The sequence below is a fragment of the Schistocerca cancellata genome, chromosome 1, assembly GCF_023864275.1.
Source record: "Schistocerca cancellata isolate TAMUIC-IGC-003103 chromosome 1, iqSchCanc2.1, whole genome shotgun sequence".
Taxonomy (NCBI): Eukaryota; Metazoa; Arthropoda; class Insecta; order Orthoptera; family Acrididae; genus Schistocerca; species Schistocerca cancellata.
In genome coordinates this window covers 790,512,623-790,536,364 of record NC_064626.1, presented here as the reverse complement: position 1 = coordinate 790,536,364, position 23,742 = coordinate 790,512,623, and the positions used below count along the sequence as shown (strand labels likewise).

At 39.0% G+C, this 23,742-nt stretch overlaps 1 protein-coding gene across 13 annotated transcripts in view; it reads left to right on the top strand.

Annotated features, from left to right (window-relative positions):
* The window catches only part of LOC126187542 (putative thiamine transporter SLC35F3), a 653,727-nt gene that overhangs the window by 374,559 nt on the left and 255,426 nt on the right, over positions 1-23,742 (top strand). For all 13 annotated transcript variants that reach the window (XM_049928741.1, XM_049928748.1, XM_049928702.1 and 10 more), the window contains exon 4: positions 1,101-1,201. In XM_049928741.1, the coding sequence (XP_049784698.1) occupies positions 1,101-1,201 (101 nt within the window). The remainder of the gene's footprint in view (positions 1-1,100; positions 1,202-23,742) is intronic.

Below are 23,742 nucleotides of genomic sequence, written 5' to 3'. Positions count from 1 at the left end.
CTTCTCAATGGAAGAAATTGTTCTTTCACCTTTTTGTGAAGGGCATCATTGATGTGTTTGTGCTTTAGTGACAATGAATATAGGGTAAAAGAAATACATACATATAATAACATTCTTATGAAACAATTAATCAGTTTTAATGTTTGATATGACACCTCAGTCAAATTTGTTTCATTCATTCACATAGCATTAAGAAAAGCTGAAGTATGAAGTGTGTGAGAAAAATAATGAGACTGAAAACACTATGAGCAAATAGTAATTCTGTGTTGTTCTACATGTATAGACCAGTGTATTCATCCCTTCCAGATGCTCTGTTTGAGTTTCAGATCTGCACAATCACCATGTGATTTTTGAGAGCGTCATCATTGAAGTTGTGTTTTTGTGTGTGTTACAAAAATCCATGAGTGTGACCACTGAACAGTTGAAACAGCCCTATGTGGAACATTCTTTATCACAAGCACAAATTTTTCGCTGGCACAAACCATTCTTGGAAGGCCAAAAACATGCTAGAGATGAACCTTCAATTTAAAAAAACAATGAAAATGTTAAACATTTGCAAGCCTTTGTGGAATTATTCCTCCAGGAAACATTGTCAACCAAGTGTTCTTGAAAGGCTTATGAAAAGGCTGAATGAAAGAGACTGGACATTGCAGACAAGTGGATGTCACACAGCCACTTCCATCACAGAATTTTTTACCTCAAAAGGCACTCCCGTTGTTCTTCAGGCCCGCCCCCTTCACTTGATCTGAGTTCTTGTGACATTTTTTATTTTCTTGAAATTAAAAAGTGTCTTAAAAGGACATCATGTTGAGACTCTGGAGAACATTCAAAAGAATGTGATCAACATGTTAAAGACCTTACCAGTTAAAGTCTTTCAGTAATGCTACCATAACTGGGAACAATGGTTCTACTGGTGTATGGCTGCCAAAGGGAACTACCTTGAAGGAGACAATATCATTGTTAGGAAATAAAATAAAATAAAACAAAAACTTTGGTGCATAAAAAACAAGGGTCATTACTTTTCTCACACACCTCACGTGTGCTACAATTTGCAGTGCATTTGTTTCATTCACTGTGGTTTGAAGTTAGTTTATGATCAGTTACAGGGAGCACTCATCAGGAGCAACAGCAGCAACCAGGGGCAGCAGCTGGCAAGCTCCGTGCATGCAATAATTCTTGCTGCTCCCAATCTGCCCGTAAGGTGAGCCTTTTCATTTCCTATTCATCCTAGATAGCAAAAGAGTATCATTTACTTTTTCCTTGCTCTATACAGTCTCATTTTTAACTCTTTTCATTTTGTAAAAAACTGATTGACTATTAAGTCTATAAATGATTTGCCAAAGTCCCTGTTAGGCAGATAGAGCTACAGTCCAAGCTGGTCCCACACATGTTCTCAGGACAGATCTGGTGATCTTGCTGTCCACGGGAGTACATAAACTTCATGGAGATAGTTCGTAGGTATGTGCCATTTGTGGACAAGCATTTTTCTGTTAAAAAAATGGCATTACAGTACTGTCACATGAAAGGTAACATGGGAAGATACATGATGACCTGTACCATTGTGCCATCAGAGTTTCCTCAAACAGTATCAGTCATATGCAGTGGGTGCCCACACCATAACACCATGACTAAAGTAACTGTGGCTCTCTAAAACATTGGAAGAATGGAACCTCTCCTCAGGTCACCAGCATACTCTCTGACGATGGCCATTCAGGGTAGTGCAGAACCAAGGTTCATTGAGAACACAATGCAGTGCCATTCATCAGCAGTCCACACTCTTGCATTAGGCCACCACTCCAAACTCATCCATGTGTGTTGTAGTGTTAATGGCAACATAGGCCTGTCAAAGTAATTTCCTAATCTGGCTAATGCTAGTCTCTGACCAATGGAGCAGGATGACACAGAATGTTCTTGGATGACAGGCACAGATGTGACACAGGTTACAATGTGCCTGGTGCATATTTTGATTATGCACCCTTGTAGTGGTCAGTCATAATCCAATGTAAACTTAACTGCAAGTATGTCTGCTGTCACACTCCCTTGCAGTTTGACACTGGACCACTGTCACATCCAAATGCCCCACAAATCTAGATACTGCGTCATTCAACCAGCCAGCCATTAGAGACCCGCAATGAGGCCCATTTCAGTATCTATCAGGTGCTGACAACTATGTCTGACACAAGTAAGCAACATCTTCATGTCCTTCAGAATGATAACATCTGATATTGTTCATATCCCTAATATACTTTACCAAGGCTGGTAACAAAACTTAAAGCAAACAACACTAATGCTCTCAGGTAGCCATTCTACTAGTCACAGAGGCTTGCAACTCTACTTACATACCCATGAATGGAGTGTACATGTACAAAGTTATATTCACTTCTGACTTTGTCTTCTGCATGCTTCAATTTTTTGTCAGGCAGTGCAAGTTTGGCAAACCTAATTAAAGGAATTTAGCATCTGAAATAACTGTGCACTGAGTAAATTCTACAAGATCTGCTGTGTTCTTTATCATATGGTTGTTTGGAAGAAAAGAAGTCTCAGTCATAAGCTTATTAAGTATAGTACCTTACTGAAAAAAATAACTTGGCCAAAGGGGCTTTAATTTAATTAACTGCGGGCCTAATAGGAACATAGCTTTGGCATTAATTTTGATGGACCAGGATTAATAACTATGCATTTCTTAAGTAATGTATCTGTTAGCAAAAAAGAACTATTACTAACTATTTTCTTGACCATGTCTGATTTTTTTGGTGAGATATTTTGGCATTTTAAACATTTGGTTCACTTTGACAAACTTCATAGTCTTTTTTTATATATTCTTTTATAGTAATCGGCATCTACATCTATACTCTGCAAACTACTGTGAGGTGCATCCCATTGCACCAATTATTACAGTTTCTTCCTGTTCCATTCATGTGTAGAGTGTGGGAAGAATTGTTGTCTAAATGCCTCTGTGCTTGCAGTAATTATTCTACTCTTGTCCTCGCAATCCCTAAGTGAGCAATACATAGGTAGTTGTAGTATATTCCTAGAGTAATCATTTAAAGCTGTTTCTTGAAACTTTGTTAATAGACTTTCTCGGTATAGTTTATGTCTATCTTTGAGAGCCTTCCAATTCAGTTCCTTCAGTATCTCTGTGACACTCTCCCATGGATTAAACAAATGTGGACCATTGGTGCTGCCATTCTCTGTATATGTTCAACATCCTCTGTTAGTCCTATCTGGTAAGATCCCACACACTTGAGCAATATTCTAGAACTGGTCATACAAGTGATTTGTAAGGAATCTCCTCTGCAGATTGACTGCCCTTCCCCAGTATTCTACCAGCAAACTTCTGTACCACCTGCTTTACCCATGACAGAACCTCTGTGGTCATTCCAGTTCATACTCCTACAAGGTGATACACCCAGATATTTGTATGAATTGGCTGATTCCAACTGTGACTCACTGATATAACAGTCATAAAATACTACGTTTTTTAATTTTGTGAAGGGCACAGCACAATTTTACATTTATGAACATTTAAAGCAGGTTGCCAATCTCTGCAGCACTCTGAAATTGTATCAAGTCCAAACTGAATATTTATGCAGCTTCTTTCAGATGGTACATCATTATAGATAATTGCATCACCTGCCAACAAAAGAATTTCTTTCATTTACATTAAGAATTATTGACTCATATTCATCTAATTTCTTACTGATTGCTTTTATTAGAATTTGATCTCATCTATGGAGACATTGCTTCTCTTATAAATATATACAGTCTTAGCTACTTTATAGGTTACAATATTTTTATTGGCTGTAGACACTTTCATTTGATCTATTACCACTTTAATATGTGCTATAAGTTCTAGATGCAGTGTTGTATTTTAAACTTTTTGTTAATAATGCCTGCTCTCTAACAGTGAATCAACGTTAGTAAGATTTACATCTTTAATGTAATAGTGAATATCAGATTAGGTGTGTACAAAATGAACATTAGAGGCACTTGAAAATTTACAAATTTTCTCAGCAGACCTATCTTAAATTATTTCTTCTAGCTTGCCTAAAAAGTTCTCAGCAGCATTTACTACTAAGTCTACAGCACAATTATCCAAATTCTTACCTGGTCTGAGATGTGCAGTGTAGATCATTTTTGAAGGACAGCTTGATGTCTGTTCATCTCATCTCTAATTTGTCCCTAAGCAATTTTTCTTTGTAATTTTCACTGAGGTTCTTTGACGCTGAATTCCAAAACTTACTTTTCACTTTTGCAAACACTGGCAATGCTTTAAATGAAATATACGTTCAGATTAGGTACATTGTATACACTCTGGCAACATTTTCTTGACTGACATGATTTTACCTCTGAACTTTCTTTCTATACTTTGCATTATAAGTAATATTTTGTATATGCTGTTATTGGAAGTGTTTCTCATTATTGAACAACCAATTTTGTTCAGTTTAGAGCCATCTTCCAGTTTTCTGTTTCTGTGTTTATTTATTTAGCATATGGCTAATGCAGACATATCATAAAATTAAATTACATATAGATAGGTACATATTGACACACAAGAAACTTAAGTTTGTCTTTACAACTGAATATCCAGTCCCTCAATCCAGCACACTGCATCTGTAGTTGCTAGCAGGAAGTCCTCTACAGCACCGTGATAGGCTCGAATCCTGCATTCATTGACAATGTGGTGAACAGTCTGGTATGGAGCCCCACAGTCACAGGCTGGATTAGGTAGCTTCTTCCATTTAAAGAAAGCATTCCTGCATCAGCCATGGCTGGTATGGATTCTGTTGAGAGTAGCCCAGGTCTTGCATAGTAGGTTGAATCCACTTGGAAGTTTAGCACCTGAGAAGATGTTATGCAGGCACACATCTGTCACTGTTTCCCACTGACTTTTCCATTCTTGAAGGGGTTTGAAGTCCTTAACAACCATGGCAGCAGCATCACACAGAGTTGGATGGCGTGATTTCAGTCTCTTACAATTTAAAAGTGGCAGGTCACTATGCACAGGTAGGTTAAAATTCCTGGAGACCTTGTGGAATTCTCTCATAAGGGCAGTACATCTGTATAGATCGGGAGTGGAAGGCAGTAAACTGGAGTAGATCTGACTGCACCAGAAATTATGCATATTGTCATATTCAGCTAGGTGTCAACAAGCCTATCCATAGGATACACTGGCAATGACATATCAACTAAATAGCAGAAACAGTTCTTTTCAGAGCCTTGTTTTTGTGTTGATTAACTTTCATGAATTCCCTCTCTATTGGATTATGATGTGGTGAAGATTCCTAGAAATATTGTGCTGCTTATTGTTCTAAAAAGTCTAAAGGGGTGTATTTCTGGAGTACTCTATCTCCTTAAAATGCTGATTTTGTGCCCTGCACTTTTTTCCCCAGTAAAACTGTCACTAGATGTGAGACTCTGAAGCAAACAGCATGAGCACTTTGAAGCAGTGCTCAGACATCTGAAGTGGTGCTAATTGACACAAAGAGGAACAGAAGAGTGATAAAGACACCATGTCATTATGAGCTGTAGTATATATGGATTACTGTGGTTTCTTCTTTGATTCCATTTTTGTTCATTCACCTTCAGATATCCTGTGGTTATCTTGAGTTGTTCACATTCTTGTATATATTATCAATGTTGTCAATAAAGTATTCATTCTAAAACATTTCCCCCTAAGAACCACGGACCTTGCTGCTGGTGTGGAGGCTTGCGGGCCTCAGCGATACAGATAGCCATACCGTAGGTGCAACCACAATGGAGGGGTATCTGTTGAGAGGCCAGACAAATGTGTGGTTCCTGAAGAGAGGCAGCAGTCTCTTCAGTAGTTGCAGGAGCAACAGTCTGGATGATTGACTGATCTGGCCTTGTAACATTAACCAAAACAGCCTTGCCATGCTGGTACTGCGAACAGCGGAAAGCAAGGGGAAACTACAGCTGTAATTTTTCCTGAGGGCATGCAGCTTTACATTGTGATTAAATGATGATGGTGTCCTCTTGGGTAAAATATTCCAGAGGTAAAATAGTCCCCCATTCAGATCTTCAGGCAGGGACTACTGAGGAGGACGTCATTATCAGGAGCAACAAGACTGGTGTTCTGCAGATTGGAGGGTGGAATGTCAGATCCCTTAATCGGGTAGGTAGGTTAGAAAATTTAAAAAGGGAAGTGGATAGGTTAAAGTTAGATATAATGGTAATTAGTGAAGTTTGGTGGCAGGAGGAACAAGACTTCTGGTCAGGTGAATACAGAGTCATAAATACAAAATTAAATAGGGGTAATGCTGGAGTAGGTTTAGTAATGAATAAAAAATAGGAGCATGGGTAAACTACTATGAACAGCATAGCGAATGCATTATTGTAACCAAGACAGACATGAAGCCCATACCTACCACAGTAGTACAAGTTTATATGGGAACTAGCTCTGCAGATGACAAAGAGATTGAAGAAATTTACGATGAGATAAAAGAAATTATTCAGATAGTGAAGGGAGATGAAAATTTAATAGTCATGGGGGAATGGAATTCAATAGCAGGAAAATGAAGAGAAGGAAAAGTTGTAGGTGAACATAGAAAGGGGGTAAGGAATGAAAGAGGAAGCCACCTGGTATAATTTTGCTCAGAGCATAAGTTAATCATAGCTAACATTTGGTTTTAAAAAAATCATCAGAGAAGGTTGTACATGTGGAAGAGGCCTGGAGACACTGGAAGGTTTCAGATAGATTATATAGTGGTAAGACAGAGATTTAGGAACCAGATTTTAAATTGCGAGACATTTCCAGGGGCAGATGTGGACTCTGACCACAATCTATTTGTTATGAACTGTAGATTAAAACTGAAGAAACTGTGAAAAGATGGGAACTTACAGAGATGGGATCTGGATAAGCTGAAAGAACCAGAGGTTGTACAGAGTTTCAGAGACAGCATTAGGGAATGACTGACAATAACAAGAGAAAGAAATACAGTAGAAGAAGAACTGGTAGAGGACAAATGTAAGGATGTAGAGGCATATATCAGTAGGGGTAAGATAAATACTGCCTATAGGAAAATTAAAAAGACCCTTGGAGAAAAGAGAACCATTTGTATGAACATCAAGAGCTCAGATGGAAAACCAGTTTTAAGCGAAGAAGGGAGAGCAGAAAGGTGGAAGGAGTATATAGAGAGTCTATACAAGGGCGATGTATTTGACAGCAATATTGTGGAAATGGAAGAGGACTTAGATGAAGATGAAATGGGAGACATGATACTGCATGAAGAATTTGACTGAGCACTGAAACAATTAAGTCAAAACAAGGCCCAGGGAGTAGACAACATTCCATCAGAACTACTGATAGCCTTGGGAGAGTCAGCCCTGACAAAACTCTACCATCTGGTGAGCAAGACGTTTGAGACAGGTGAAATACCCTCAGACTTCAATGACGAATATAATAATTCCAATCCCAAAGAAAGCAGGTGTAAACCAGAGTGAAAATTACCAAACTATCAGTTTAATAAGTCATGGCTGCAAAATACTAACACAAATTATTTACAGTTGAATGGAAAAACTGGTAGAAGCTGACCTCAGGGAGGATCAGTTTGAATTCCATAGAAATATTGGAACATGTGAGGCAATACTGACCCTATGACTTATCTCAAAGATAGATTAAGGAAAGGCAATCCTATGTTTCTAGCATTTGTAGACTTAGAGAAGGCTTTTGACGATGTTAGCCGGAATACTCTCTTTCAAATTCTGAAGGTGTCAGGGGTCAAATACAGGGAGCAAAAGGCTATTTACAATTTGTACAGAAATCAGATGGCAATTATAAGAGTCGAGGAGCCTGATAGGGAAGCAGTGGTTGGGAAGGGAGTGAGACAGTGTTGTAGACTATCCCTGATGTTATTCAGTCTGTATATTTAGCAAGCAGTAAAGGAAATGAAAGAAAAGTTTGGAGTAGGTATTAAAATCCATGGAGAAGAAATAAAAACTTTGATGTTAGCTGATGACATTGTAATTCTGTCAGAGACACCAAAGGACTTGGAAGAGCAGTTGAACTGAATGGACAGTGTCTTGAAAGGAGGATATAAGATGAACATCAACAAAAACAAAATGAGAATAATAGAATGTAGTTGAATTAAATCAGATGATGCTGAGGGAATTAGTTTAGGAAATGAGACACTTATAATAGTAGATGAGTTTTGCTCTTTGGGGAGCAAAATAATTGATGATTGTTGAAGTAGAGAGGATATAAAATGTATACTGGCAATGGCAAGGAAAGTGTTTCTGAAGAAGAGAAAGTTTTTAACATCGAGTATAGATTTAAGTGTCAGAAAGTCTTTTCTGAAAATATTTGTGTGGAGTGTAGCCATATGGCAATTAAAACTCTGTCTTCTGGCAGCAGAATACCATTCTGTGGTTCACACAACTGAAAAGCCAGTTTCTGTTAGTCAATATAACCTCCAGAGAAGTATAGTTGGGGGGAAGGGGGGGGGGGGGGTGAAGGCCATCAGTTGAAGGTATAGTTACGTTGTTGCTACCCTCAATTAGGATGTGGCCATGGAAAGTCAGGATTCTGTGGCCACAACAACAAGCACTGTCAAATACGCTGCCATTAAAAATGCTCAGATCAGTTGCTTGTCTCTAACAGAAGCCAGATCATTAAAAAATTACTACAGACATTATTGTCAGCGTTTTATGCACAACCATCTGCTTCTGGCCAGTCCACTGAATGACTTTTTGTGATATTTGCCAAGCCCAAGTGACAAATTACAGTGGACTAGTGAAGCAGAAACTACTTTTGACAGTGTGAAGACTGCTATTGCTGAGACCACATTTCTAGTGCACCCTGTTCCACAAGTATTTCTCACTTTGATGGCTTATGTGTCTGCAACTGCAATAAGCTCTGCACTCCAACAATAGATAGACCAATGTTGGTGGGCCTTGGTATTCTTCAGCTAGAAACTATCTCCGTTGAAACAGAGGTGGTCAACATATGACCACAAGTTATATGCATTTATGCTTCTATAAAGAATATTCACCATATGTTTGAAATTTTACAGTCCACACTAATCAGTGATCACAAGCCGCTATTCTATACTCTTTGTCAGAGGCCAGACAAAGCATCACCGTGTCAGCTGCAACACTTAGGTTATACAATGCAATTCATTGCTATGTCAATGGGGAAATGAGTACACTGACAGCTGGCCTTGCCTATGTAGGTTCCATTACAGATGCAGTCGACTACAAGGCACTTGCCTTGGGCACAATAATATGACAGTGAGTGAGCTACAAGACTTCCTTCTATGTCCGTCTGATTTACCGCTATGTTTCATCCAGATACCACTTTTGAATGTAACTTTTATTGTGATATTTGTACATCACATGCTCTCCAGTTTGTGACAACAAACTTTTGTCGACAGGCAATCTCATTACTATGTGATTTGTCCCACCCATAAGTCCTGAGTAGGACAAGGCTGGTTTAGTGAGTTTTTGTGTGGCAAAATATGGACAGAGCCTGCAAAGTTTTCATGCACCAATGTGTGGCCTGAAAACATAATAAGATCACCCACCATATCATTGCATCTCTAGGCTCTTTTGTCCCACCCAGCCGCGATTTGAACATGTTCACACAGACATTGTCAGACCATAACCACCATCTGAACGACAGACATTCTTTCTAACAGGCACAGCCTTAAGTTTTTCCTATGGCCAATGCTACCACTGAAATCACTGCAACCATATTTTTTGTTGAGGGAACACTCTTTTCAGAGTGCCTCTCCATATTACCATCAACAAAGACAGGTAACTTGAGTCATGTATGTTCAAACCAATCGCTTTTTTAACAATTGTGAAGTATATTTAAATTTTAGCTTATCATCTGATAGCAAATGGCTTAATTCAGCGTTTAAACTGTTAATTAATAGGGTCCCTAGGATGTCATGAATCACAACATTTGATAAAAACTCTGCCAATTATCCTACTGGGTTTCTGAAGTAATATCAAGGATGATTTTTGTGCCACAGCAGCAGAAACGATTTATGGTCAACCAGTTAGATTAATCAGGGTATGCTTCAGCAACATGCCTAATCATGTTAATGAGGCATCAGACTTTGTTCAAACATTACTTTTGCACATTCAGGAACTATGCCCAGTCACATAGAAAGAGCAACATATGACTGCTCTTTCAGCTTTGCTAATCTTTGGGCATGTAACTAGGTTTGTGTTAGGTATGAAGTTATGCACAAACCTTTGCACCCACCGTATCATGCAACATATACAGTTCTTAGTCAGATAAGACAATATTCAAAGCTTAATGTTAGTGGTACCTCAGCTATGACTTCCATCAATCGCCATAAACCTGCCTTCTGCACCTCTTTATGCTGGTACCTGCAAACCAGACGTGCTACAGCAGATTTTGGACACAGTTCCTGATGAATCTTTGACAGATTCACCAGAATTACCTGCCTCTGCACTGCTCATCACATTATCTGGATCTCATGCCCATTTCAATAGAAATTACAATTAGAAGTGGATGAAGTGGGGGAGGAGTGGGGGGGGGGGGGTGATATAGATTCTGTCATTATGAGCTATAACAATATTATGAAAAGGATAGTTGCTACTCACCATATAGCAAAGATGCTGAGTTCAGACAGACGCAACAACAAGACTGTCCTTTGTTGTGCCTTTCTACGACTCAGCATCTCCACTATATGGTGAGTAGCAACTACACTTTTCATAATATTGTTACATTCCATCATGGATTTTCCATTGATTATGGGCTATAATGTGTAACACTGAATCCCGATTGTTCTTTGATTTCACTTTGGTTTGTTGACTTTCAGATATCCTATGCTTAACTTTAGTTGTTTGTGTTCTCACATGTATATTATAAATATTGTCAATAAAGTGTTCATACTAAAATGCAACAGAATTTTGGGATTAATGATAGCAACAAATGTCTTTGGGTACATCATGTCCATCATTAATAATTACTGGACAAAAATATCAAAGTATTCCACTTGTATTATCAGTAAGCATAGAATTAATTCTGTGATTTATTTTTTATTTCGTTTTTGTGACATTTCAGTTTGACAGACAGAATACCTGGGAGGAAAATTATATGTGAACTTATGTGTATACAGTACCTGACTGACAAATAAAGTCAGTACCTTAGATGATCAGACTAAATGTGGTTCATTTCAGGAGAATGAAGCACAAATAGACATGAAACTTCTGTTAGTCTGCCAGTCACAGCTTGAAACATGTTATGCAGTTGGTTCTTTCACAAATTCTTAACAGGCACATCACTTAAATGGTTTTTATTTTCAGGGCAATCTTATGTAGATTGAGTATTGTCACTTTGCAAGTAATACAAATGATGTCTGGAAGCATTCATTTAAGTTAGTTATTCAATATCACCTCACTGCTGATCCTTACTTTAATAGTTGAGTAACTAGGTCTATGTGCAAATTTTAATATCTGAAAATTGTGTGCTGGACTGGAGTTTGACCCCAGAATTCTGAAAATTATTTATTCTGAAACACAGTTTAAATATGTCGGAAAAAGTCACTTCCATGAACAGTGTCCTGCTTACTGAGAAAAGTCATTTTGTAGCTCATGTCACTGGTTGCAAACCATTCTCTGTTCGCATATTTGACCTGGAAAAACCCAAGTAAGTTTTTGTGGGCCCTTGAACTGTACATGTAGGGGAAGGGCAGACAGGCTTTGTATCACTCTCTCTACCATTACATTTACATTTAAGTAAACCCCTGTGAAGTGTATGGCAGAAGATACTCCCCATTGTATGATTATCACTCTCTCTACCATTACATTTACATTTAAGTAGACCCCTGTGAAGTGTATGGCAGAAGATATTCCCCACTGTACGATTTATTAGACTTCTTCCTGTTAAATTCATGTATGAAGTGCTTGAGGAATGATTGCTTAAGTGCCTCTGCATGTACTGTAATTAGTTTACTCTTGTCTTGTGGTCCCTATGAAGTTGCAGTATTTTCCCATATTTCTCACTTTATGCTGGATCTTGAAATGTTTCAAGCTGGCTTTCAAAGGAAAGTTGGCATGTATTTATAGGTGTCTGCCACTCCTTTTTTTTTTTTCAATTTTTCTGTAGTGGTCTCCCATGGGTCAGATAAACCTTTATGCTCGTTCAATATCCTCGGAGTAGTCCTATTTTGTATGGATCCGATACACTGGAGGAATATTTTAGAATAGGTGACACTTGTAAAGTACTGTCTGAAAAAGGGTGTGTGAATATAATAAGTTGCAACTAGACCAGCTCTCAAAGTGGTGCAAATATTTACAACTTATTACATGTTCAGAAATGTAAAATTATGAACTTTACAATGCAGAAATCTAGAATTTTTAGACTACAGTGAGTCACAATTGAATCAGTCAACACACATCACTACTTGAGTGCAACAGTTTGTAGGATATGAATTTTAGTCAGCAAGCATTATCCCAATTTTTGCAGCTGGACATGAATGAAAACTGATTTCAGTGTGGGGGTGTGCACTGTATCATCCTCAGACAACAAACTGTCCCATTTTTTAATACTGATGAGGACCTCAAGGGATACACATGTCCACTTAACAGTTCTATCCCCCTACTTGGAAATCAGATCCAACCTATCAAGAGACAGTCAGTTCCACTTGGTTACCCTTCCTTGGGACCTCTTTTTTGAGTCTGGTGTGAGCCTCCAATCCATGATAGTACTCAATATGAAGCTTGACTGTGGAAGCTGTGGTTTGTATGGAAAGCCTTCACCCTGAGTCTCTTCTGAAATTGTTTCTTCCTGAAACTTGTACAACCTCAAGCTAATAACCCCCAAAAGCTAGTATCCTACCAATGAACCAAAGTCTGCTACCTGCTTTAGCTATTACTGAGCCCATGTGATCACTGGACTTCATACCCTACAAACTGTTTCACCCAAGTAGTGATGTGCATTGACTGATTCATTCGTGGCTCATTAATATTGTAGTTAAAAGATTCTATGTTTCTGCATTGTGAAGTATATACTTTTACATTTATGAATATTTAAAGTAAATTGTCAGTATTTACACCACTTTGAATGCTTGTCATGATCTGACTGATAATATTTACACAGTTTTATCAGACAGTATTTCATTAAAATAGCTGCATCATCTATGATAATCTCAGGTTACTATTGATATTGTTTGCCAGATCATTAATATACAACATGAACAATAAGGGCCCCAGTACACCTCCCTCAGGCATGCCTGAAGCTATTTTACATTTGTTGATGACTCCCCATCCAACAAAACATGTTGTGTCCTCCTTATCAATCCTCACTGGAGAAATTAATTTTCTTTGATACCTCATATGATCGTACTTTCATTAGTAATGATTAGTGTGATAGTGACTCAAATGCTTTTCAGAAGTTGTGGATACGGCATCTACTGGTTGCTCTGAACGATGGCGTTCATGATGTCGTGGAAAATGCATGACTATGGTTTCGAATGAATGATGTTCCAGATTACTGATTTTCAGGAATGGAGTGATTCTATTCAAGATATTACATTATATTTTGACTCAGATTATCTTCCAATACTCTACAAGATGGATGGTAGTTTTCTGAATCACTTCTGCTACCCTTTTTGGAAACAAGTGTGACCTGTGCTTTCTTCCAGATATCACACACACTTTCTTGTTTGAGGGATCTGTGGTACATTGTTATCTCAAAAACATGATCAAGTCCAAATCCAAAAGCTAGGTCATCAATGAAATACAAAACTTAGCACTGAAAGCACTTCTATTAAGAATACCAACACACAGCTGGAACAGAGCTGACCTCTTGCATGGAATGTGCAGCTATTAGGTCAGACATCAAACATTCAAGAATATACAAACATCACATATTTCAAGAATGTTTCACAGATGATAAATACTAAACAATAAATAATTGCTCATGAACAAGTTTGACCTAGCAACTTGCAACATGTCAGCCATTGATGCCAACTACTAAACCACACTGCATGCACACTAGCTCATGGCATTGCTCCCTCTCCTGGAGAAACTGTGGCCCTCTGTTTCAGAAGACCTCAATGAAGCTGACTACAGCATCTTGGATCCAGATCTTGTCACTGGTTCTCTGTTTGGTGGTGCTTATGGATTCTAGCATTCTGATCATTTTGTAGCATCCTCTCCACTAAGGTGAGCATCAAAGATAGTGTTTCCTGTTGAAGCTTCATGAGTGTTGAGTGTGCTTTAGTTTCCTTCAACCTCACATCAATCTGCACCGCTGGGTTGTAGTAGGGTTTCATACAGAGGACATGGACGATGCCTGTGGCATTTGTCTACTTGATGGATGCTCTTAATCCTCTTCTTCGTATGTGAAGTCTGGCAAGGAATAAAGTTTAGTATCTTTTCTGGTAGTCCCACACACTGCACAGGCATAAAAATCCATACCAAGTCTACTGGTCTGTATCTCACTGGCTGGTGCTTGACACTAAAGTGCTCTGTCTTTCTCTGTGGTGTTCAGGGTCCATATGCAAGGCAGTGGCTTGCTTCTTCAGTCCTAGTGATGAGATGGTTCAGGTAATCATCCTGAGTATCATCCAGTTGAAATGGAGCAGTGTATCCACCGTCATTTTGGATTCACAACCATGTAGGAGAAGGTGCAGTATGAAGCCTGTAGTGTCTTTCTTTGCTTTGTTTTAAGTGAATGTCTTGACTGGCTATTTCATATCCCAATCTCTCTCTTTGGCATCAACGTACATTGAGAGAAATCTGCCAACAGCTTATTAAAGCATCCTGTGAGACCATTCATCTGCAGATGGCAGGCAGTTGTCATCCTGTGGCAAGTTCTGGTGCCATCTGTGTAGTGTACTGGTTAGTGTCACTGGCTGACATACTGTTGTTTACTAGTTTATTTATTTATTTATTTATATACTTGTTCCATAGATCTGTACATGTGAGCAAGTCACTCAGATGTGGAACGTGTCAATGTACATAATAAAATACATAGAATAAAGACATTGTTATAGTATTAATAACAGTGCACAAAAGTCATACTTATTAGCTTAAAAACTAGTCAACATAAATGTGAAGATAGCAGTTTCATATTTAGGGCATTATTGCATCTATTTTAACCTTTAACAGTAATCAAAACTTCCCACTTTGGGTTTAAAAGTGACCCAAAAATGGAAATGAGAAAAACAGGAATTTTTACATTAGGGCATTATTACATTAGTTTAACAGTAAACAGTGTCAAAAAATTTAAAAACATCTTTCCAATCTGGGTTTTACTTATTTCTCTGAAAGAATTCCTCTAGTGAATAAAGTGAGGTCTCAAGTAAATAATTTTTCAAGCTACGTTTAAATACTGATGTACTACTCCTTATACTTTTGATGCTGTTGGGTAGGGAATTGAAAATTTTCGTTCCAGTGTACTTTACCCCTTTCTGAATAAGTGTCAAGTTCTTTAACTCACAGTGGAAATCCTCTTTTCTTCTGGTGTTATGTTCATGATGTAGGCAATTCGTTTCATACAGAGTGGGGTTATTTATTATGAAGCACATCAGTGAATATATGTACTGAGATGTTGCTGTCAGTATTTCAAGTTGTTTAAAAAGATTTCGACATGAGGTTCGTGGGAGTGCACCACAAATGATTCTTATTGCTCTTTTTTGTGCTGTGAGGATTTTCTTTGCGGCAGGTGTATTGCCCCAGAAGATGATGCCATAACACATGACTGAATGAAAATAGCCAAAGTAAGCTGACTTTGAGATGGTAATGTCATTGAAGCGTGACAAAATTCGTAAAGCAAATGTTGCCGACGTCAGCCGTTTTAGTGTTTGTAGAACGTGATCTTCGCAGTTCAGCCTACTGTCCATGTATACGCCTAGGAATTTTGATAAGTACACTTGCTTTATCATCTGATCATTCTGTGTGATAACTATTTCTTTTGGGTTTTTGTGGGTTGTCTGGAACTGGATAAAATTGGTTTTTTTTTCAGGTTTATTGAAAGGGAGTTAATACTAAACCAACCCAGAACTTCTTTAAGGATATCATTGACCTCGGATTCTAAGTCAGTAGTTGACACATTATCCACCACAATGCTCGTATCATCAGCGAACATTGTAAATTTACACTGCTTATTGATGGATAAAGGCAGGTCATTAACATATATGAGGAACAGCAAGGGCCCAAGCACTGATTCCTGTGGCACACCATGCTGCACAATTCCCCACTCAGAGTCCACTATATATTGTGATACACTATCTGAAACATCTAGAATAATCTTCTGCTTCCTATTTTCGAGATACGATTTTAACCAGTTCCCTACAGGTCCTGTAATTCCATAATGACAGGCCTTCTTGAAGAGTATCTGGCGATCTACACAGTCAAACGCCTTTGATAGGTCGCATAAGACACCAATTGGCAGCCTCTTGCTGTTTATAGACTCTAGAACATCATTTGTGAATGAGAAAATTGCGTTATCTATTGAAACTCCCTTTTGAAAACCAAACTGCTGACTGTTAATGATGTTCAGGTCACCAAGGTGTGCCACAATCCTGTTGTACAGAGCTTTTCGTAGGACTTTTGAAAATGTAGTTAATAGAGAGATAGGGCGATAGTTTCACATATTTGTAGCATCCCCTGCTTTGTACAGAGCCTGACAACAGAGTATTTCATTCTGTCTGGAAACACTCCTTGTTGCATGGATGTGTTGCAGATGTGAGACAAAACTTTGGTCACTTCACTACAGCAAGCCTTCAACAGCTTGCTTGAAATATCGTTCAAATCCAACCACCAGAAATCTTTAGTTATTTCATATTTCCCTTTTGTGGAATGCTCTTGAAATATCTTATGCTTGAAATGTCTATATATTCAATGGTTGAACAAATACTAGCTTTCTGGAACATTCAGTGTTTGTATAAGCAACTTCACTCTCCATCCAGGAGATCAGTTCTGTTTTGGCTGTACATTGGTGTTTGCTATAAACATGTTTTCAGTGCTAAGTGTTGTATTTCATTGATAACTCAGCTTTTGGATTTGTACTTGATTGTGGTTTTGGGTCAACAATGTTTAGTGGAGACAGCAAAACCATGGCGTTGACTGAATAAGGATTTGACTGAACTGCCAAATACAACAGCTGAGATGTCATAAACTGTTTGTACTTATACAATGGATGTCATAGCCCAACAGTGGTATGAGAACAATGAAGAGATGTTCAGTAACTGGAACAAATTCCAGGCAAAACTCAAGAAAATGTTTGGTGACAATCAACAGTTAGTCCACTTAGTGGATGAACAATTGAAGAACAGGCCCCAGAGTAACTGAAAAACAACACAGTTGCACACACCGAATCAGTTGGTCCTCTGCCATATTGTGACTCCTAAAATGACAGAACCTGACAAAATGTCACACATGATGAAAGAAGTTGCAGAAGACATGTCCCAACCTCTTATGGTAAAAGACATCACAAAGACATAGGAATTCATCAAGTGGTGCCAGCTAATCAAAGAAATGCAACAGAAAAAAAAAAGAGTTGGACAAAAGAAGTATGACCAAATGCCAAATGTGGTATCTACCACAGTTGTGGAGGCCACTAATGGCTCACTATTCTCATGCTTCAGTAACACAAGATATACATAAGTGTTTGGGAGGCAGAACAGATGGTGTGAGTATATAAGAGACAACAATCTTGAATGTCAGGAGGCAACAGAGAATGTTGAGGAAGAGGTGTTCAGGTCTTTAGCATGAATCTACACCACCAACCAAACCCACCGTGAAGAATGGAGTTGGTCAACTCAGACTTATGCTCAGCACAAAACAACAACCAAGCACTCAACCAACAAAGGTACAACCAACTCCTTCACCATGTATGACAATCCGCAGAATAACAGACATTTGCAGGACAGAGAACAACAGACTAGTACATTTTCACTGTGGACATGCTGGACGCATTGTGCACTACTGCAGAGTAAGAAGACAAATGTTCAATGACTATTAAGCCATGAGTTGTCAACCTTTACAACAGTCCTATTTACACAAGTCATCTACAGATGATTAGAGTTGACTTATGGGCCAAAGCTCACCACCGTACCCTGGATGAGGTCATTCCCTAACATGCATAGTCATTTCCTGTAGATGTACAGAGGTACCAGCTTCTTGCCTGATAACTTCATGAAAACTAAGTGAGGCAACCATTTACACAGATAAGGCCACCACTGATGAAAATCCTCCATGGATGACAGTTACCAAGATGATAAAAAATCTGATCAACTTCATCATCAACAGCCAACCAGTCCAGGGAAAAATCAGTTCAGGGGCTTCTATTTCTGTAATGCTGAATGATTACCATCACTGATTACAGAAGATAATATTACATAATACAAAAGTGATTATGGTGATGTTCTCAAATGGGAGATATGTTGAGCTGACAGGAACATGTACTGTAAGAATAACTGTCAATGACAGAACACAGTCCCTTCAATTTGACCTGTTAACAGAATGCAATCATTATGTTATTCTCTGTTATGTGACTTGTGGCAGCCCTCAAAAGCAATCGCAGACTGTGGAATATCAGGCCCCTACACTGACAAAGCTATTCCAATGTGCGAACATAACAAAGATTGCTCTGGGCAGCTGGATGCAGTTCAAGACATTATCCCATCATCGTCAATGAGAAATGTTTGAGTGGTCCATTAAATTCTGAAGTTTTTGTCAGTTGCTAAAAGCTACTCACACTCTCAAAAGAAATCTTCATGCCAGGCCAGTGATACTCATAAACATTTGGAGAGGTCAGGACCTATGAGTTGCTAACAGTCACAAGCAACCACAAAACATCCCTAATGGTATATGCATAAAAAGAGCCGTAGCAACCAAAGATTTGTGCTTCACTACCACTAGAGTCAATACAGAGGAAGAAGCAACTGTTGAACTACCTATAGGACCTGGTGTGACAGAGAAACAATGTCAGTGAGTAATAGCCATTCTTTTTTAAATTTAACTCCTTCTGCTCAGTATAACAGTTCTTAATTCGCTTGGTGAAAGAGGGCACAGCATCAGTTGCAACTAGTGTTTATTGTAGCAGATCTGGATTTTGCTCACTGAGTTACCATCTTCAGTGATGGAAGTAATACAGAAACCAATTAGAACAGAATCACATTCACGTTAACACCAAAATACAGTTGTAGAAATTTCACATGTAAGTGGAAGACACATAACAGCAGATAAATTTAACACATTTTAGCCATTATTTGGCATAGTCCCTCTAGGACTATGCTCATCAAGAGTTCAAATTGCATTGAGGTCATGTTTGCAGTTATTTCACAGCTGGCTTCTCTGTACATCAAATGTGACTATGGTGCTCTCCCTACAGGCACCATGTTACAGTAATGCATTGTATATATGTAGTTGGTTATTTATGATATCACAAGACTAGCCATTTTAAATAAATACATTTTTTATCAATATACAATAGAAGTAACTGCAACATTGAGTGATGTTAAAGCGGCAAAACTTCTTTTTGCAAAGTGATAGTAATGTGAACTACTCTAGATAGGTTGCTATTGATATGTATGTAATTGCCTTTCATTTTGTATTAAAGAGGTACTTCATGTATAAATGTGTCTAGAAACATTACACATCCATTGATTTCTATAAAATTTAACAACAGCAGTTAAAAGAGGATTATGTATATTAATGCTTTTAGATATGTTTATAAATAATGTACTTAGCAATTATCTACATATCGATAGCTACCAATACAAAGTGGTATGCATTACTACAGTTTACCTCTAAAGAATTTTTACAGCTTTAACATCACTCACTGTTGTACTCACTTCTATTGTATATCGATAAAAAAGTATTTGCTTAAAATGGCTATTATTTGGTAACATAAATAGCCAACTAATTATATACACTGCATTACTGTAACATAACATACTACATATGTAACATGGCACATGCATAGAGTGCCATAATCATGTACAGGTGAGGCAAGCTGTGGGACAACTGCAAAACAGTCACCTAAGTGCGGTTTGAAATCTTGACATGTATAGTCCAAGAAGGGCTATGCCAAAGGGTGGATGGAACGTGTAAACTTTATCTGCTGGTATGTGCCATCCACTTATATGTGAAATTTCTACAATTGTACTTTGTTGTTAACATTTATGTGATTGTATTTTTCTTACTTGTCACTTCTTCTTCCATGTGTTTATGCTTTTAGGAAGCTTTAATTTTCGAGTACTAGTAATAGTGTTCCATAGATTTCGTGTTTGTTTTGAATACAGTCAGATCGAGTCCCTTTAGTCAGCCATAGTGCCAGTAGTGCTAGCGTTTGTTTTGAATACAGTCCAGAGACAGGTAGTGCTCATTTTCATTGTTTTCAACAAAAAGTGTGTAGTAACCACAGTTTAGTCAGCTATCAGCCACCTTTAGTGAATTAGCAGTCTAGTTAAAAGTTGATTAACACTCTACATTAAATTGCTTTCTTAGGATGGATAGGATGTGTGACTGCTGTGCACGGATGCAGGAGGAGCTGGCCACTGTTTGCGAACAGCTGAACATGTTAATGGCCACGGTCAGCCGTCTTCAGGCTGCCGCCTCAGAGTGTAGCGGCAGTGGAGAGTCTGGTGTGTCGCATGGTACACCCCAGGTGTTACATGCTTCACCCATGGTCCCTGCTGTCTAGACATCTTCCCGGGTACCAGGCGCGGTTGGGCCACCCTCTCCCCAAGGGGAGTGGCGGGTTGTAATGGTACTTTGACTTCCGCGCCTCCGTCAATACAAAGATATAATTTACGATCGTGCACGCAGAAGAGCGCTGCGCCAGCGACCGATTTTTATAAATAATTTTGTTCGTATTGTTACTTTTGCGTAGGTTTTTGTTTTTAACAACTAATTGATGTCACTCTCTCTCTTGTCTTCATACGAGTGGTGGGTGGAAATTAAAATTACATTACAAATCGAGGTTGTTTCAATAGTGATTTGAGGTGGTTATCATCAAATTTGTAAATTGATCATGACAGTGACAACTTGAAGAAGTTTTCAACAGACGGAGAAAAGTGAAAGATGGGTCGTCCTACAACAGAAATTAGGAGGACAGCCATGAAGACTACATTGTAATTAATACTGCGTATCTAACAAGATTATAAGGTAAATTTCAATTAGTTTCTGATGCTATTTCCGTACAGTCGCTTTTTGTAGTGTTGCCGACCCGGTCTGCCATGCACGGTCAAATTACAGCACGATCTCAATCAATAATACGAAGTCCGCCATATCCGTAACTGAAACCACCAAAATTCCAAACCCAATCAGATTTTCTATTTTATATTTTTCACGGCAGAACCCCGAAGGAGGAGGGAACACTACAGGGTTCAGCAGCGTTCACAGCGCACGAGGCGGAGGGTCAATGTGGTGGCTGGCCGTATGACATTGCCCACTCACCCTGTGAGTGGACATGTGGCTGCTCCTTCAGCAAGCAGGCACACAGGGGGAGGGGTTTATTAGTGATTGGGAGCTCCAACGTTAGCCGGTTGATGGAGCCCCTTAGGGAGACAGCGGAAAGGTTGGGGAAGAAGGCCAGTGTTCACTCTGTCTGCTTGCCGGGGGGTTTCATCTGAAATGTGGAGGAGGCCCTGCTGGTGGCGATAGAGAGCACTGAGTGCACCCAACTGCAAATTGTTGCTCATGTCGGCACCAATGACTCCTGCCGTCTGGGTTCAGAGGTCATCCTCAGTTCATACGGGTGGTTGGCGGAGTTGGTGAACGTGGAAAGCCTCACTCGTGAGGTGGAATCTGAGATAACTATTTGTAGTATTGTTCCCAGAACCGATCGTGGTCCTCTGGTTTGAAGCCGAGTGGAAGGCTTAAACCAGAGGCTCAGACGATTCTGTGGAGATCTGGGGTGCAAATTTCTCGGCCTCCGCAATTGGGTGGAGAAATGTAGGCTCCCCCTGAATAGGTCAGGCATGCACTACACGCAGGAAGTGGCGGAGTATGTGTGGAGTGCACATGCGGGTTTTTTAGGTTAGAGAATTCCCTCCCTAGGCCTGACAAGATGCCTCCTGGGACACAACAAGGTAGTAGTAGGCAAAACACAACAGGGAATAACAATATTAATGTGCCAATAGTAAACTGCAGGAGCATCTATAGAAAGGTCCCAGAACTGCTCTCATTAATGAACGGTCACAATGCTCACATGGTACTAGGGACAGAAAGTTGGCTGAAACCAGATGTAAACAGTAATGAAATTCTAAACTCACATTGGAATGTATACCGCAGAGACAGGCTTGGACAGTGAAGGGGGAGGTGTGTTTATAGTGATAAAAAGCACACTAGTATTGAAGTAAATTTATGGAGAACTGAAATGTGAAATAATTTGGGTGAAGGTCACAGTTAAAGCAGGCTCAAACATGGTAATTGGATGTCCCTATAGGTCCCCTGGCTCAGCAGCTGTTGTGGCAGAGCACATGAAGGAAAATCTGGAAAATATTTTGAGTAGATTTCCCGACCATGTTATAGTTCTGGGTGGAAATTTTAATTTGCTGGATGTAGACTGGGAGACTCAAACATTTATAACGGGTGGCAGGGACAAAGTATCCAGTGAAATCTTACTAGTGCATTATCTGAAAACTATCTTGAGCAGTTAAACAGAGAACAGACCCATGGCGATAACATACTAGACCTTCTGGTGACAAACAGATCCAAACTATTTGAAACAGTTAATGCAGAACGGAATCAGTGATCATAAAGCGGTTACTGCATTGATGATTTCAGCCATAAATAGAAATATTAAAAAAGGTAGGAAGATTTTTTTGTTTAGCAAAAGTGACAAAAAGCAGATTTCAGAGTACCTGATGGCTCAACACAAAAGTTTTGTCTCAAGTACAGATAGTGTTGAGGATCAGTGGACAAAGTTCAAAACCATCGCACAATATGCATTAGATGAGTATGTGCCAAGCAAGATCATAAGAGATGGAAAAGAGCCACCGTGGTACAACAACCGAGTTAGAAAACTGCTGCGGAAGCAAAGGGAACTTCACAGCAAACAAAAACATAGCCAAAGCCTTGCAAACAAACAAAAATTATGTGAAGCAAAATGTAGTGTGAGGAGGGCTATGTGAGAGGCATTCAATGTATTTGAAAGTAAAGTTCTATGTACTGACTTGGCAGAAAATCCTAAGAAATTTTGGTCTTATGTCAAAGTGGTAGGTTGATCAAAACAAAATGTTCAGACACTCTGTGACCAAAATGGTGCTGAAACAGAGGATGACAGACTAAAGGCTGAAATACTAAATGTCTTTTTCCAAAGCTGTTTCACAGAGGAAGGCTGCACTGTAATTCCTTCTCTAGATTGTCACACAGATGACAAAATGGTATATATCGAAATAGATGACAGAGTGGTATAGAAACAATTAAAATCACTCAAAAGAGGAAAGGTCGCTGGACCTGATGGGATACCAGTTCGATTTTACACAGAGTATGCGAAGGAACTTGCCCCCCTTCTTGTAGCGGTGTACCGTAGGTCTCTAGAAGAGCGTAGCATTCCAAAGGATTGCAAAAGGCCACAGGTCATCCCCATTTTTAAGAAGGGACATCCAGCAGATGTGCAGACCTATAGACCTATATCTCTAACGTCCATCAGTTGTAGAATTTTGGAACATGTATTATGTTTGAGTATAATGACTTTTCTGGAGACTAGAAATCTACTCTGTAGGAATCAGCATGGGTTTAAAAAAAGATGATCATGTGAAACCCAGTTTGCGCTGTTCACCCAGC